This window comes from Papaver somniferum, chromosome 5 (genome assembly GCF_003573695.1).
Source record: "Papaver somniferum cultivar HN1 chromosome 5, ASM357369v1, whole genome shotgun sequence".
NCBI classification, from domain to species: Eukaryota; Viridiplantae; Streptophyta; class Magnoliopsida; order Ranunculales; family Papaveraceae; genus Papaver; species Papaver somniferum.
The window spans coordinates 21,670,053-21,685,380 of record NC_039362.1 but is presented as its reverse complement, the minus strand read 5'-3'; the positions used below and the strand labels follow the sequence as shown (position 1 = coordinate 21,685,380).

Genomic DNA, 15,328 nt, shown 5'->3' with positions numbered 1-15,328 from the left:
TCTTTCTCTTCCGCCCTCTAAGGGGGTTTCAACATAAATCAGATCTGTCCCCTTAATTTTCTGAGAATCTGGTGTGTAAGGAAGTATTTGAGTTTATAGTTCATTTATTTGAAGGTTAAATTCGTTGAGGTAAAATGCTAGGGCCTGGCGCGATGCATGGAGGTCAAGGTCAGTTAACAGGTATTTATGTTGGCTCAATTATGGGAGACCTGGTTCATGTATTCAACAAGAAGCATGGGCATGGAGAAATTTTTGAGGGCGTCTTATTCAAATCTAAAGAAAAAGTGGTGGTAATCAAACTTGGAGTACAGGATGTTTACAAGCGTCTTCACTATATCTTCGGCAGTAATATTTTGAATTACATTGGACGCATCAGTCCTTCTGGTCTCAATGACAACCATGTGGTATTAGTTAGCGAAACTTATACTTGCAATCTGCTAGAATGGAATTCCTACTGCGATGGTGGGCAACAGGCTGTATTGAATGCAGGGTTACCAAAGTCAGAAGAGGCTTTAGCACTGGATTTGGTGAATCAGCGATTCCAGAGTAAGGGAAGAAGCACCGATTTTGGTTCTAAGCTTATAACAGAGGTGACCTCTGGCCTAGAAACCTATATAAAGGAACATTTGGAGGTATCAGATGACCCACAGACACAGAAAAGGTTGAAGGTATCAGATCTCAGTCCTGTAAACATTGTCATGAAATATTTTCACCCAAGTCTTTTCACATTCAAATTAATGGTAACAAAGATCAATTCTAGTACCACCAATGCTGATGTTCGAGAAGGTTATATAAGCTTCATAAGATATGTTTTGCTTGATGGAGATCAAGAAAATATAAATCCTGTGCTTGATGATTTGTTTAGAGCTCTCCGGGGACAACCTCGTACTCCTCCTTAACAGAATATGTATGATGATACCCGTTACACAATCCAATAATGTAGCTCAAATCATGAAAATATTGGAGACCTTTTTTTCACTCCATTTGTATGGGTGTTTTACCGATGTTGGGTAGCTATCAAATGATTCTCTCAGTTTATTAGATAAGATAAAAAATCATTTGATAGCTACCCAACATCGCTAAAGCACCCATACAAATGAAGTGAAAAAAAGGTCTCCAGTATTTTCATGATTTGAGTTACATGGATTGTGTGGCGGGTATCATCCTACATATTCTGGTAACAAAGCAGTGAAAAATTTTCTGGCTGAGATGGATCAAATTGATGTCACTAGGGATTCTCCATTTGCTACATGGAGTGATGTCTTAGCCACTAAATCTCCAGCAGTAGCGGCATTAGCATCCACACCTCCTCCTGGAGTCGCATCCACACCACCTCCTGGAGTCGCATCCACACCTACTGGAGTCGCTTATGATCTTAAACGTCCAGCGCATCTAATTCGTTTCGAGAGGAACCAACAGGAGCATTTTAATAAACTCGTTCAGGATGCTCAGGTAAGCTTTTCCTCCATGTTTTATACGTAACATTTCTTGAATTGATGACATGAATAACTTTATATCTAGAGCGGTTTAATGAGCTGTTACTTCAATAGCCGTCACTATGGTTTCAAACAATGGAGACTGTCATTAAGGTAGTTGTGGCATATTCGAAAGCCTAAGATTTGAACTGTGCCTGCAGTCTTAGTTTGGTTGCAGGATCTGTAAGTTATCCCGGACTCTTAGCATATATGGCTGAAAAACTTCCCACAAAATACATATGCACATTCTAACTCAATAACAACTAGATTTTTTTGGCAAAGGTGGTCGAACAATAATAATCAGCTAGGTTTCTTTGCTATAACTGATGTCAGATAACATAACAAGAAATCAGTTAAGTTTCTTGCTAGGATGGTGATTTTCCCGTTTTGAGATTCAGGAGCGTTGCATAAATTTTATCCTAACGAGACATAGAAGAGTTTTCTTTTTGGTACTGGAGGACTTTGTAGCTAGAGGGATAGGACATTCAACTGACTCTAAAACATAAAATACCTGTCTTTCTTAATGTCAATGATGATATATTAACAAAAGTGTGCGGTAATTCCTCCAAATGTTAGGGGGAACCATATCCACTTTATGTGGATTTCATAAGCAGGAAAAAAACAGGACCCAAAGATCATAATTTTTGTGATCATATTGAAATGTTAAATCATTTTTGTGGGAATAGGAGAATGATTACCTTAAGCTGTTCTACACGGGACACACTTGCACAACAAATCTCATGTTGATTTTCTGAACTCTTCAAGCGTTACTTCGACATATATATTATATATATGTATATAAATTTGTATGTCTTGAGTCTACCAACAGGGAAGCCATCAGAGAACTTAGAAAGTCGACCAACAGGGGTAGTGTTCATAACATTGAGTCTGAGCCTGTTTGTATTGTTGCTTCTTTGCCTTATAATGGGCCTGTTGCCTGAACAGCATCTACCTTGTCAGGGCCGGCCCTGGGGCAAAGCACCCAAAGCACCGCTTTGGGCAGCAAATATTTTGGGGCATCAGAAAATATTTTGTTTGTCCATTCTTTGGTAGAAAAGTCAACAGTATTTCCAAATATTAAGGAAACAAAATATGAATTCCTTAGTTAGATCATTAGAGTTCATTTTCTGATTTCATTACAATTACAATCATGATCTAAAAAGCTAAATAGTCATTTAGTTTGTTTGTGGTGTTAATCAAATATTCTGCCATTAATATAAAGCCATTACAGGAGCATCAATTTGTATATCAGCTTTGGGGCATCAGCATCTCAAGGCCGGCCATGTACCTTGTATGATTTTGGCATACTAACTTTTTCTGTTTTTTAGGGGCACTTGGGGAAAAGCATTGAAGATTTCTTTTGCTTCTTTGACGATCTCTTCCCGCATTTGTTGATCCAGACCTATCGAGTTTTCCAGATTCATTATTTTCGAATACGATCAGCATTCCCAGATGACCCCACTGTTCAAGGTGCTGCAGAGTATTTTAAATAGTAGTCCTCGAAGAAATCTGATAGTTTGGTTTTCCTACATATGATTGGCTTATATTCTGGTTGGCTCGGATTTTGGTAGCGATTACTTTCTTGTCTTTTCATTTCGAACTTTTATTGTCAGAATGGGTCAAATGGTATGCGTACAACTTCTGCGTGTTTTGTAATTGAACCCTTTATTAGGTTTATATTGAGGTGCTCGTAGATTCGTTTCTGATTCGGATAGATGGGTTGTTGTTTCTTTAGTAGAAGCAATGAGCTTCTAGGGAATCGATTTCAATTCAGTAATAACCATAGCCTACTCGCCATCAATGCCTCACTGTAATCTTATCTTCTTTCTGCTGAAATACAAACTTGCATCAATCAATTAACGAGTTGTCTCCTCTTCTGATGGTGAAACAATGTCAATTACTTCTTCAATTAATACCCACAGTAGGATATCCTGCCGGCTGAACATGGGATTGTTGGATACCCCGAAGGTTTAGAGAACTTATCTACCGTATATGACCTATTTCCCCCCTCATTACAGGAAGAGATATTTCGGGAAATGTCGTATGGTCATCAATAACCTTGTGTTTACTATGTAAGGAGGGCCATGATGCGTTTCTCATAATTTCAAATGTTTTTTAAGCATAGCATACCACTGAATACTGCCATTAGTTCTAAGCACTTTAAATATTAATGTTTTTCTCATAATACGAAAACGATTCTCGGCTTCAAGATTGAGGGCATGAACATAGGCTGCACGCACCCGACATGGATACCGTATCCACCTTTGAGTTAAAGTGAATCACTAGAGAAATGAAGGATCGAATAGCCACAGACATCGCCACCTACGTGTAACTCAGAAAATTTGGGGATAAAATTTGATTGATGATGTGATCTTCAATTGAGTTGTAGTAATGAGTTCGTTGAGGCTTGTGAAAGCAAAAGATTCTAGACTTAATAAAACTTAAAAATAGAAAAAACTTAATACAAGATTGATTTCAAGATGTTAAAGACAACCAAGACACTGATTCCACTATTACACATGAATAAACTATGGTAAATAACTCAACACTCTAATTATATTTAAGTCCCTTATTTCTTAATTCACATATAATCATGCATATTCTCAAATATTAATTGTATCCCTTATGCATAGATTATCTAAACAAAGTATAACCTATCAAATTGAATCACAACTAATGAAGAAAATTATGCAAACAATTAAAAACTCTGCAAAAGCAGTGATTGAGTGAATTACAAATTATAAATTAGAGAAAATAAATGATTACCAATTATTCATGCGTAAATAGCTTCCTCATTGCCTTGGTTGTGGGATAATTAGCACATCATCATGTTGGAAACACGCTCGAAATTCATTTATGCTCAAAAAATGGTTTACAAATGATGAATAAGGGAGAAATAATGAAAAACCGGGTTTGTAACAATTATATTTGTTACAAACCGAATTGTTACAAAGTACGATAAAAGGTAACTGTCACAGACACTGTAGTTATACGACCCTCGATTGATTGTCGTTGTCACTGTTGAAAAACGACAGTTTCTGTGCGTCTAAAGTTCTTCGCTGCACCAACAGAAAAGAATTTTCCTGCAAGTGATTATCTCGACTCTGTGATGCTCTGTAATCTCCCCAAACTATTCGTCTCGTGTCACTTCTATCCCGTCCTCTATTTATAACCCAATAGCATTGAAATATCACGTAATAACTACAGATAATTCTCCCATCAATCGACCGTAATATTTTCTTCTCGGGAATATTTTCTTCCCTTTCTTCTCTTCTCACGCTGTCGATGAGTGCTGAATATTCCTTATTTAACTCCTACACGCTTCTGCAGCGGCCAAGCTCGATCCAAATACGAGCAGCACACGTAAAATCACGTTGTAATCCCGTGATTATCTCATCTGCACACGTACTCCCTGTTGTGTAGAAAATCCACGTATTCAACCCACGTTTTTCGAATCTGAAGGACTTACCAGTCCTGTGTGAGTGTAACAGGCTGGAATGAGTGGATTGGAGTGATTGAACTCGCCACAGCTCCTCAAATTTCGAAACAGCAAATTCCCCAGGCGAACAAAATTCAAACCCGCACTTTCCCGCCAAAACCAAGTGGAAGAAGGGTGTCCCCCTAACCAAACCGGGGGTGCGAATAGTAGGTGCCCAACTGAGGTGCCCCTTATCCAATCTTGGGGTCCGTATACCCGAGCAACTTTTCGAGCCGAATTTTCCAATAATATTTATTTCCAAAAAATACCTACAAACACACAAAACACCATAATAAGGACGAAAACGAGTACTAACAATACGAAACATTGAGGACAAAATAGACACATAAATGCGTCTATCAAATACCCCCAAACTTATTATTTGCTAGTCCTCGAGCAAAACTAATTAAAAACAAAACCGAGTTAATCTCGGGAGGGTTTACCAGAGGTGTACCCACAAAACCATGAATCTAATTGGTCACAAGTATCCAAAGAGCTATGAGGACATACAAATTCTCAACCTATCTCCAAGTAACTAGAATGCCAGAGAAATTAAAGGTGCCAGCTCTAAAGCTGATTAAAGAATAGGGGAGACACATCCGCAACACTGCTAGATAAAGAGATATCCGCTACACAGCTAGATAAACATTGTAAGATGCGTCCGCTGATTTACAGCTAGATAAGATTAGGAGAGAGATAAAGATGAGAGGAACATCTGCTACACAGCTGGACTAATTACGTGTGATGAGTTGAACCAGTGCTGGAAAGATCTTATGCCATATGGAAAGCGGACTAACAAAGCAACCAAATGTATCTTTCTTCGGCTCACTCATAGTGCTCAGTAGAAACAACTTCTTCTTCGGTCTTCAACTGTTGATGATAAACTATCGAACCTCATAGAACCTTAACAATTAACAGTAGAAACAACTTCTTCTTCGGTCTTCTCTTCGATTTCTTGCTTGGCTTAAAAATTTCTACTTCCCTTATGGCCTTATTGAACAGAAAACTAATTATAGAACAAAAAGAACGTAGTGATGATTTTTTTTTCATTTTTTTTATTAATTTTTTTTTGGAACAAAAATTACAAGACAAAAATTTACATGGCCATGAGAGAAGGACTTTAAAAACTTGGATCTTCGCAACTTGTGATGTCTTGGTATCATGAATTTCAACAACTTATATCATTTGCTCTTATAACTTCTTGTAACTAAGTCTTCGACTTTGATTTTTGAATTATTCTTTTCTATTGTTGCTTCTAAACCTTAACCGTCTTCAACTTTCTTCATAGATTTTGATGTCGCTCCGCTTGTTGATGATGATAAGTTTCTACTGAGAGAGAGTCGTAATCCAGTAACTAAGACTACATTGTGAGGTTGCTTTGTCTTTCTGGCATTTCCTGACCTACTTGCCTTTTCATCATGGATGGTTAGGTCCATCACGGTTACCCTCTAAAAGGAACAAGTTCTCTCCTGAATTTCAAAGATCTCAATGTCTTTTTCTCTAATGTCTCAAAAGATTGTTATCTCTAGCATTCCAATTTCTATCTTTTCGGTGAGAAACAATATGTAAACTTAGCTAACCGGATACTATGTGACGCTAGAAGTTTCAAAAATGCGACTAAAAAGTTCTTCCCACCCCCAAACTTAAATCTAACATTGTCCTCAATGTTCTAAAGATGAAATTAAAAGCATGAACAAGGACAAACTTTTACCAATTGAAGCAAAAGAGATAAGGAAAGATATTACCGTGTCGCATGAATATTGGGTTACCTCCCAAGAAGTGCTAAGTTTAAAGTCTTCAGCCAGACTAAGAAAGGATTAGTCACCTTATAGAATCATAAAGTAATAACCGGAATAACTGCGGATCACCAAAACCAAATTGGGCTATCACAAGTAAAAGGAATCTGCAACATGCCAAGAAAATTAACGGATAAAGTACGCCCTTGTCTAGTTTCCTGTTTAAGACAACAACATCTAGCTGTGGTTCAGGTTCAGGTTCTATAACTGGGTCTAGATAAAATATTTTCATGGACTGCATTTCCTCGTAGCTAAGGTCCGACTCAGGTATTAGAGTCTGTAAAAACTTGGAAGCACATAATAATAACCTAAATAATTGCGGATCCTTTAAATCAATCAGTTTTGACTCACACAATTGACCACGATGAAAGTAGTGGTCTTCCTTAAACAAATGTGTCGACCCTAATCTCCTAAAGTAATTAGGTTTAGTCTCAAAACTTAATAATTGACACATCTGAAACTTATACGTTCCCACAATTGGTTGAAAAATATTTGGTGGGAAAACAAAGTTAATTTGGGTACTATCGCCTGGGTAAACCACATCAACCAGAGGATGGGTTTCTAACAACTGAACTTCTTCCTGGACATTATTAGGTTCGGGAGATCTAGTATGAAGGTAATCTGGCACAATGGTTGAGGCACATATATCAAGTCCCAAGTGAGGGACCTTTCTAAGAGTTAAAGCACATGGAGAATGATAATCACCCCCAAACTTAGAGTTTTCAGTGTCTCTAGAAAGACTAGTCACAACTTCCCTAATTTCTAGGTCATCAGATTCCTGGAAATGGTCAATTGATTCTTCTAAGTCAGGTTCATCCTCACTCATCTCTATGAGTTCACTTTCTTTGTCTAAAACTATTGTTTCTAAATCGCTAGACTCAAAATAAACTCGTTCCTCTAAACCTTCGTTGGCTTCGTGAAAAGGAAATACTACATCGTCTAAAACGAGGGTATTTCTAGTCAAATCCTCATCCTTTTGAATAGACAAATAATTATTAAAATTATTTGGATTTGTAATAGAAACGACACTATCATTATAAAGATCAATCGGAGTAACAAATTCCTGATCACTATGCCTACATATTTTATGTTCTTCATCAATACTATCCTCATCATTATAATAACGTGAAAATGATCGAACCCCATCTAAATAAGTAGTATTACCAATTCTAATCTCGTCACCTTGATTATGTGAATAAAAACTATCCTTATTTTCAAGGGTGGTATTGGGAACACTATATTGGTATTTAAGACTATCTTGAGCAAATTTTTCTACAATCCTATTTGTACTCTCAGTAAATTGCTTGAGGGACTCTTCTAGAGACATCTTAGTTGACTACTCTACGGACTCTTCTGGGAGCGGAATATTATAGGTCTCTTTCATAAATAATTGGAATTTCTGTGTTGACTCATTGAAACTCTTGAGAGACTCTTCTAGAGAAATAGAAGGATTGTTTTGCTCGTATGACCTGTGGGTATGTGGATAGTAATTGGGCTCACAATGGTATGGACCATAACCTTCAAAAGTTTCGCGTTCCCAATCACTATTCACACTATGGTCATAAAAAGGATAATGTCCAAGCTGCTCAGTCGGATACTCATTGTATTGGCTACTATAATACCAGTTTGACATCCTAACTGCAAGGGAATTCTAAACAAGCACAAAGAAGGCTGACTCGACCACAACAAGCCTATTTTATCTATCAAACAAAAAGCATGATGGCTCTAGTTAGATTATTTCTAGACCAGCTTCTATTCTTTATAAAAGGAATTCGTTACAATCTGAGCAAACCCCTCTGGAATCAATCTGAGTTAAGGTAAGTTGAATAGAGGCGAGGGAAGCTCGGTGGAGCTTTGATACCCAAGGCCTCGCCGGTATTACAAGGCGGCGCAGTCACACATTCAACTCACAGAAACCATTATGATCTTTGAAGTATGCTTAAAAGAGTAACCAATATTTTTCGAATGACTTTCCTATTAAGCTCGTTACCCTATCGGTCTCGTTCTAGTCAGTATTTTAAGCTTAGGTTCGCGTAGGTTACGTGTTCCTAAGGCGGGCAAGAAGGAAACAGTGATGAAATCCGAGTCCTTATCTTGATTTGGCCAGGCCTTGCCCTTTACTAGAAAATTAAATCCGATTTCAGGTCCTCAACATATATGCATACAAAATCATCCAGTAAACCCGCTGACAGGGGATTCACGGGTGTTTAGAATTCTTACCTCCCGTTCCAGACGGGGGATGAACCGTTGAGGTCGAATCGGGCCACCGACTCCAATGTCAGTGTACGAACCCGAGGGCCGAGACGATATCGTAATCGTCGTCCTTCTCTGCACACAGTTTATATTTAAACTACCCTTCCGCAGGGTTTAAAAATAATGTCCCAAAGTTTAAAGTCCAAAGTCCAAAAATAAAGTGCAAAAGAAAAGGAAAGTCTAAAAAAAAAAATGTCTCTCTTTTTTTTCCCTCTCTTTTTTTATAAAATAAAAAAATCTTCTTTCGCTTTGCCTTTTACTCCAAGTCTTTAAGTATTCACCAAAAGCTTTGGCAAAATTTTCTTTCGCTCCAAATTTCAAATTCTGTAAGGAAAAGACAAAAACCCAAAAAACGTAAAGAAGAACAAAAATAAATAAATAAAAACAAATAAAAACCTAAAAAATAAAAAAAAATCTAAAAACTCTACCCTAAAGACAAGCCCTTGTCGGCAGCGCCAAAAATTGATGTGATCTTCAATTGAGTTGTAGTAATGAGTTCGTTGAGGCTTGTGAAAGAAAAAGATTCTAGACTTAATAAAACTTAAAAATAGAGAAAACTTAATACAAGATTGATTTCAAGATATTAAAGACAACCAAGACACTGATTCCACTATTACACATGAATAAACTATGGTAAATAACTCAACACTCTAATTATATTTAAGTCCCTTATTTCTTAATTCACATATAATCATGCATATTCTCAAATATTAATTGTATCCCTTATGCATAGATTATCTAAACAAAGTATAACCTATCAAATTGAATCACAACTAATGAAGAAAATTATGCAAACAATTAAAAACTCTGCAAAAGCAGTGATTGAGTGAATTACAAATTATAAATTAGAGAAAATAAATGATTACCAATTATTCATGCGTAAATAGCTTCCTCATTGCCTTGGTTGTGGGATAATTAGCACATCATCATGTTGGAAACACGCTCGAAATTCATTTATGCTCAAAAAATGGTTTACAAATGATGAATAAGGGAGAAATAATGAAAAACCGGGTTTGTAACAATTATATTTGTTACAAACCGAATTGTTACAAAGTACGATAAAAGGTAACTGTCACAGACACTGTAGTTATACGACCCTCGATTGATTGTCGTTGTCACTGTTGAAAAACGACAGTTTCTGTGCGTCTAAAGTTCTTCGCTGCACCAACAGAAAAGAATTTTCCTGCAAGTGATTATCTCGACTCTGTGATGCTCTGTAATCTCCCCAAACTATTCGTCTCGTGTCACTTCTATCCCGTCCTCTATTTATAACCCAATAGCATTGAAATATCACGTAATAACTACAGATAATTCTCCCATCAATCGACCGTAATATTTTCTTCTCGGGAATATTTTCTTCCCTTTCTTCTCTTCTCACGCTGTCGATGAGTGCTGAATATTCCTTATTTAACTCCTACACGCTTCTGCAGCGGCCAAGCTCGATCCAAATACGAGCAGCACACGTAAAATCACGTTGTAATCCCGTGATTATCTCATCTGCACACGTACTCCCTGTTGTGTAGAAAATCCACGTATTCAACCCACGTTTTTCGAATCTGAAGGACTTACCAGTCCTGTGTGAGTGTAACAGGCTGGAATGAGTGGATTGGAGTGATTGAACTCGCCACAGCTCCTCAAATTTCGAAACAGCAAATTCCCCAGGCGAACAAAATTCAAACCCGCACTTTCCCGCCAAAACCAAGTGGAAGAAGGGTGTCCCCCTAACCAAACCGGGGGTGCGAATAGTAGGTGCCCAACTGAGGTGCCCCTTATCCAATCTTGGGGTCCGTATACCCGAGCAACTTTTCGAGCCGAATTTTCCAATAATATTTATTTCCAAAAAATACCTACAAACACACAAAACACCATAATAAGGACGAAAACGAGTACTAACAATACGAAACATTGAGGACAAAATAGACACATAAATGCGTCTATCAAATACCCCCAAACTTATTATTTGCTAGTCCTCGAGCAAAACTAATTAAAAACAAAACCGAGTTAATCTCGGGAGGGTTTACCAGAGGTGTACCCACAAAACCATGAATCTAATTGGTCACAAGTATCCAAAGAGCTATGAGGACATACAAATTCTCAACCTATCTCCAAGTAACTAGAATGCCAGAGAAATTAAAGGTGCCAGCTCTAAAGCTGATTAAAGAATAGGGGAGACACATCCGCAACACTGCTAGATAAAGAGATATCCGCTACACAGCTAGATAAACATTGTAAGATGCGTCCGCTGATTTACAGCTAGATAAGATTAGGAGAGAGATAAAGATGAGAGGAACATCTGCTACACAGCTGGACTAATTACGTGTGATGAGTTGAACCAGTGCTGGAAAGATCTTATGCCATATGGAAAGCGGACTAACAAAGCAACCAAATGTATCTTTCTTCGGCTCACTCATAGTGCTCAGTAGAAACAACTTCTTCTTCGGTCTTCAACTGTTGATGATAAACTATCGAACCTCATAGAACCTTAACAATTAACAGTAGAAACAACTTCTTCTTCGGTCTTCTCTTCGATTTCTTGCTTGGCTTAAAAATTTCTACTTCCCTTATGGCCTTATTGAACAGAAAACTAATTATAGAACAAAAAGAACGTAGTGATGATTTTTTTTTCATTTTTTTTATTAATTTTTTTTTGGAACAAAAATTACAAGACAAAAATTTACATGGCCATGAGAGAAGGACTTTAAAAACTTGGATCTTCGCAACTTGTGATGTCTTGGTATCATGAATTTCAACAACTTATATCATTTGCTCTTATAACTTCTTGTAACTAAGTCTTCGACTTTGATTTTTGAATTATTCTTTTCTATTGTTGCTTCTAAACCTTAACCGTCTTCAACTTTCTTCATAGATTTTGATGTCGCTCCGCTTGTTGATGATGATAAGTTTCTACTGAGAGAGAGTCGTAATCCAGTAACTAAGACTACATTGTGAGGTTGCTTTGTCTTTCTGGCATTTCCTGACCTACTTGCCTTTTCATCATGGATGGTTAGGTCCATCACGGTTACCCTCTAAAAGGAACAAGTTCTCTCCTGAATTTCAAAGATCTCAATGTCTTTTTCTCTAATGTCTCAAAAGATTGTTATCTCTAGCATTCCAATTTCTATCTTTTCGGTGAGAAACAATATGTAAACTTAGCTAACCGGATACTATGTGACGCTAGAAGTTTCAAAAATGCGACTAAAAAGTTCTTCCCCACCCCCAAACTTAAATATAACATTGTCCTCAATGTTTTAAAGATGAAATTAAAAGAATGAACAAGGAGAAACTATTACCGATTGAAGCAAAAGAGATAAGGAAAGATATTACCGTGTCGCATGAATATTGGGTTACCTACCAAGAAGTGCTAAGTTTAAAGTCTTTAGCCAGACTAAGAAAGGATTAGTCACCTTATAGAATCATAAAGTAATAGCCGAAATAACTGCGGATCACCAAAACCAAATAGGGCTATCACAAGTAAAAGGAATCTGCAACATGCCAAGAAAATTAACGGATAAAGTACGTTCTTGTCTAGTTTCATGTTTAAGATAACTACATCTAGCTGTGGTTCAGGCTCAGGTTCTATAACTGGGTCTAGATAAAATATTTTCATGGACTGCATTTCCTCGTAGCTAAGGTCCGATTCAGGTATTAGAGTCTGTAAAAACTCAAGTAAAAACTTGGAAGCACATAATAATAACCTAAATAATTGCGGATCCTTTAAATCAATCAGTTTTGACTCACACAATTGACCACGATGAAAGTAGTGGTCTTCCTTAAACAAATGTGTCGACCCTAATCTCCTAAAGTAATTAGGTTTAGTCTCAAAACTTAATAATTGACACATCTGAAACTTATACGTTCCCACAATTGGTTGAAAAATATTTTGTGGGAAAACAAAGTTAATTTGGGTATTATCGCATGGGTAAACCACATCAACCAGAGGATGGGTTTCTAACAACCGAACTTCTTCCTGGACATTATTAGGTTCAGAAGATCTAGTATGAAGGTAATCTGGCACAATGGTTGAGGCACATATATCAAGTCCCAAGTGAGGGACCTTTCTAAGAGTTAAAGCACATGGAGAATGATAATCACCCCCAAACTTAGAGTTTTCAGTGTCTCTAGAAAGACTAGTCACAACTTCCCTAATTTCTAGGTCATCAGATTCCTGGAAATGGTCAATTGATTCTTCTAAGTCAGGTTCATCCTCACTCATCTCTACGAGTTCACTTTCTTTGTCAAAAACTATTGAATCGCTAGACTCAAAATAAACTCGTTCCTATAAACCTTCGTTGGCTTCGTGAAAAGGAAATACTACATCGTCTAAAACGGGGGTATTTCTAGTCAAATCCTCATCCTTTTGAATAGGTGAATAATTATTAAAAATAATTTGGATTTGTACTAGAAACAACACTATCATTATAAAGCTCAATCGGAGTAACAAATTCCTGATCACTATGCCTACATATTTTATGTTCTTCATCAATACTATCCTCATCATAATCATCATTATAATAACATGAAAATGATCGAACCCCATTTAAATAAGTAGTATTACCAATTCTAACCTCGTCATCTTGATTATGTGAATAAAAACTATCCTTATTTTCAAGGGTGGTATTGGGAGCACTATATTGGTATTTAAGACTATCTTGAGCAAATTTTTCTACAATCCTATTTGTACTCTCAGTAAATTGCTTGAGGGACTCTTCTAGAGACATCTTAGTTGACTGCTCTACAGACTCTTCTGGGAGCGGAATATTATAAGTCTCTTTCATAAATAATTGAAATTTCTGTGTTGACTCATTGAAACTCTTGAGAGACTCTTCTAGAGAAATAGAAAGATTGTTTTGCTCGTATGACCTGTGGGTATGTGGATAGTAATTGGGCTCACAATGGTATGGACCATAACCTTCAAAAGTTTTGCGTTCCCAATCACTATTCACACTATGGTCATAAAAAGAATAATGTCCAAGCTGCTCAGTCGGATACTCATTGTATTGGCTACTATAATACCAGTTTGACATCCTAACTGCAAGGGAATTCTAAACAAGCACAAAGAAGGCTGACTCGACCACAACAAGCCTATTTTATCTAGCAAACAAAAAGCATGATGGCTCCACTTAGATTGTTTCTAGACCAGCTTCTATTCTTTCGAAAAGGAATTCGTTACAATCTGAGCAAACCCCTCTGGAATCAATCCGAGTTAAAGTAAGTTGAATAGAGACGAGGGAAGTTGCGTGGAGCTTTGATACCCAAGGCCTCACCGGCATTACAATGTGGCGTATTCAACTCACAGAAACCATCATGAACTTCAAAGTATGCTCAAAAGAGTAACCAATATTTTTCGAACGACTTTCCAATTAAGCTCGTTACCCCATCGGTCTCGTTCTAGTCCAAATTTTAAGGCTTAGGTTCGCGCAGGTTATGTGTTCCTAAGGCGGGCAAGAAGGAAACAGTGATGAAATCCGAGTCCTTATCTTGATTTGGCCAGGCTTTGCCCTTTACTAGAAAATTAAATCCGATTTCAGGTCCTCAACATATATGCATACAAAATCATCCAGTAAACCCGCTGACAGGGGATTCACGGGTGTTTAGAATTCTTACCTCCCGTTCCAGACGGGGGATGAACCGTTGAGGTCGAATCGGGCCACCGACTCCAATGTCAGTGTACGAACCCGAGGGCCGAGACGATATCGTAATCGTCGTCCTTCTCTGCACACAGTTTATATTTAAACTACCCTTCCGCAGGGTTTAAAAATAATGTCCCAAAGTTTAAAGTCCAAAGTCCAAAAATAAAGTGCAAAAGAAAAGGAAAGTCTAAAAAAAAAAATGTCTCTCTTTTTTTTCCCTCTCTTTTTTTATAAAATAAAAAAATCTTCTTTCGCTTTGCCTTTTACTCCAAGTCTTTAAGTATTCACCAAAAGCTTTGGCAAAATTTTCTTTCGCTCCAAATTTCAAATTCTGTAAGGAAAAGACAAAAACCCAAAAAACGTAAAGAAGAACAAAAATAAATAAATAAAAACAAATAAAAACCTAAAAAATAAAAAAAAATCTAAAAACTCTACCCTAAAGACAAGCCCTTGTCGGCAGCGCCAAAAATTGATGTGATCTTCAATTGAGTTGTAGTAATGAGTTCGTTGAGGCTTGTGAAAGAAAAAGATTCTAGACTTAATAAAACTTAAAAATAGAGAAAACTTAATACAAGATTGATTTCAAGATATTAAAGACAACCAAGACACTGATTCCACTATTACACATGAATAAACTATGGTAAATAACTCAACACTCTAATTATATTTAAGTCCCTTATTTCTTAATTCACATAT

At 37.1% G+C, this 15,328-nt stretch overlaps 1 protein-coding gene across 2 annotated transcripts; it reads left to right on the top strand.

Moving 5' to 3' along the window:
* LOC113281135 lies at positions 1 to 3,335 on the top strand. 2 transcript variants are annotated; one of them, XR_003325931.1, is made up of 2 exons: positions 1 to 1,452; positions 2,804 to 3,335. XR_003325931.1 is itself a non-coding variant. In XM_026529796.1 (2 exons), the coding sequence occupies exons 1-2, from the start codon at positions 1,210 to 1,212 to the stop codon at positions 2,966 to 2,968; spliced, it is 408 nt and encodes a 135-aa protein (XP_026385581.1). In that variant the 5' UTR covers positions 7 to 1,209; the 3' UTR covers positions 2,969 to 3,335. The 2 variants fall into 2 exon arrangements, 1 of the variants encoding a protein (XP_026385581.1); XM_026529796.1 differs by having other exon boundaries at positions 7 to 1,452.
* The last annotated feature ends 11,993 nt before the right edge of the window (positions 3,336 to 15,328 follow it).

What these genes read in the sequence shown, in the direction of transcription:
- LOC113281135 (XM_026529796.1), top strand. Translation starts at nt 1,210, where the DNA reads ATGGATCAAATTGATGTCACTAGGGATTCTCCATTTGCTACATGGAGT. An exon ending in AACTCGTTCAGGATGCTCAG is followed by an intron (nt 1,453 to 2,803) that starts GTAAGCTTTTCC and finishes TCTGTTTTTTAG; the next exon opens with GGGCACTTGGGGAAAAGCAT.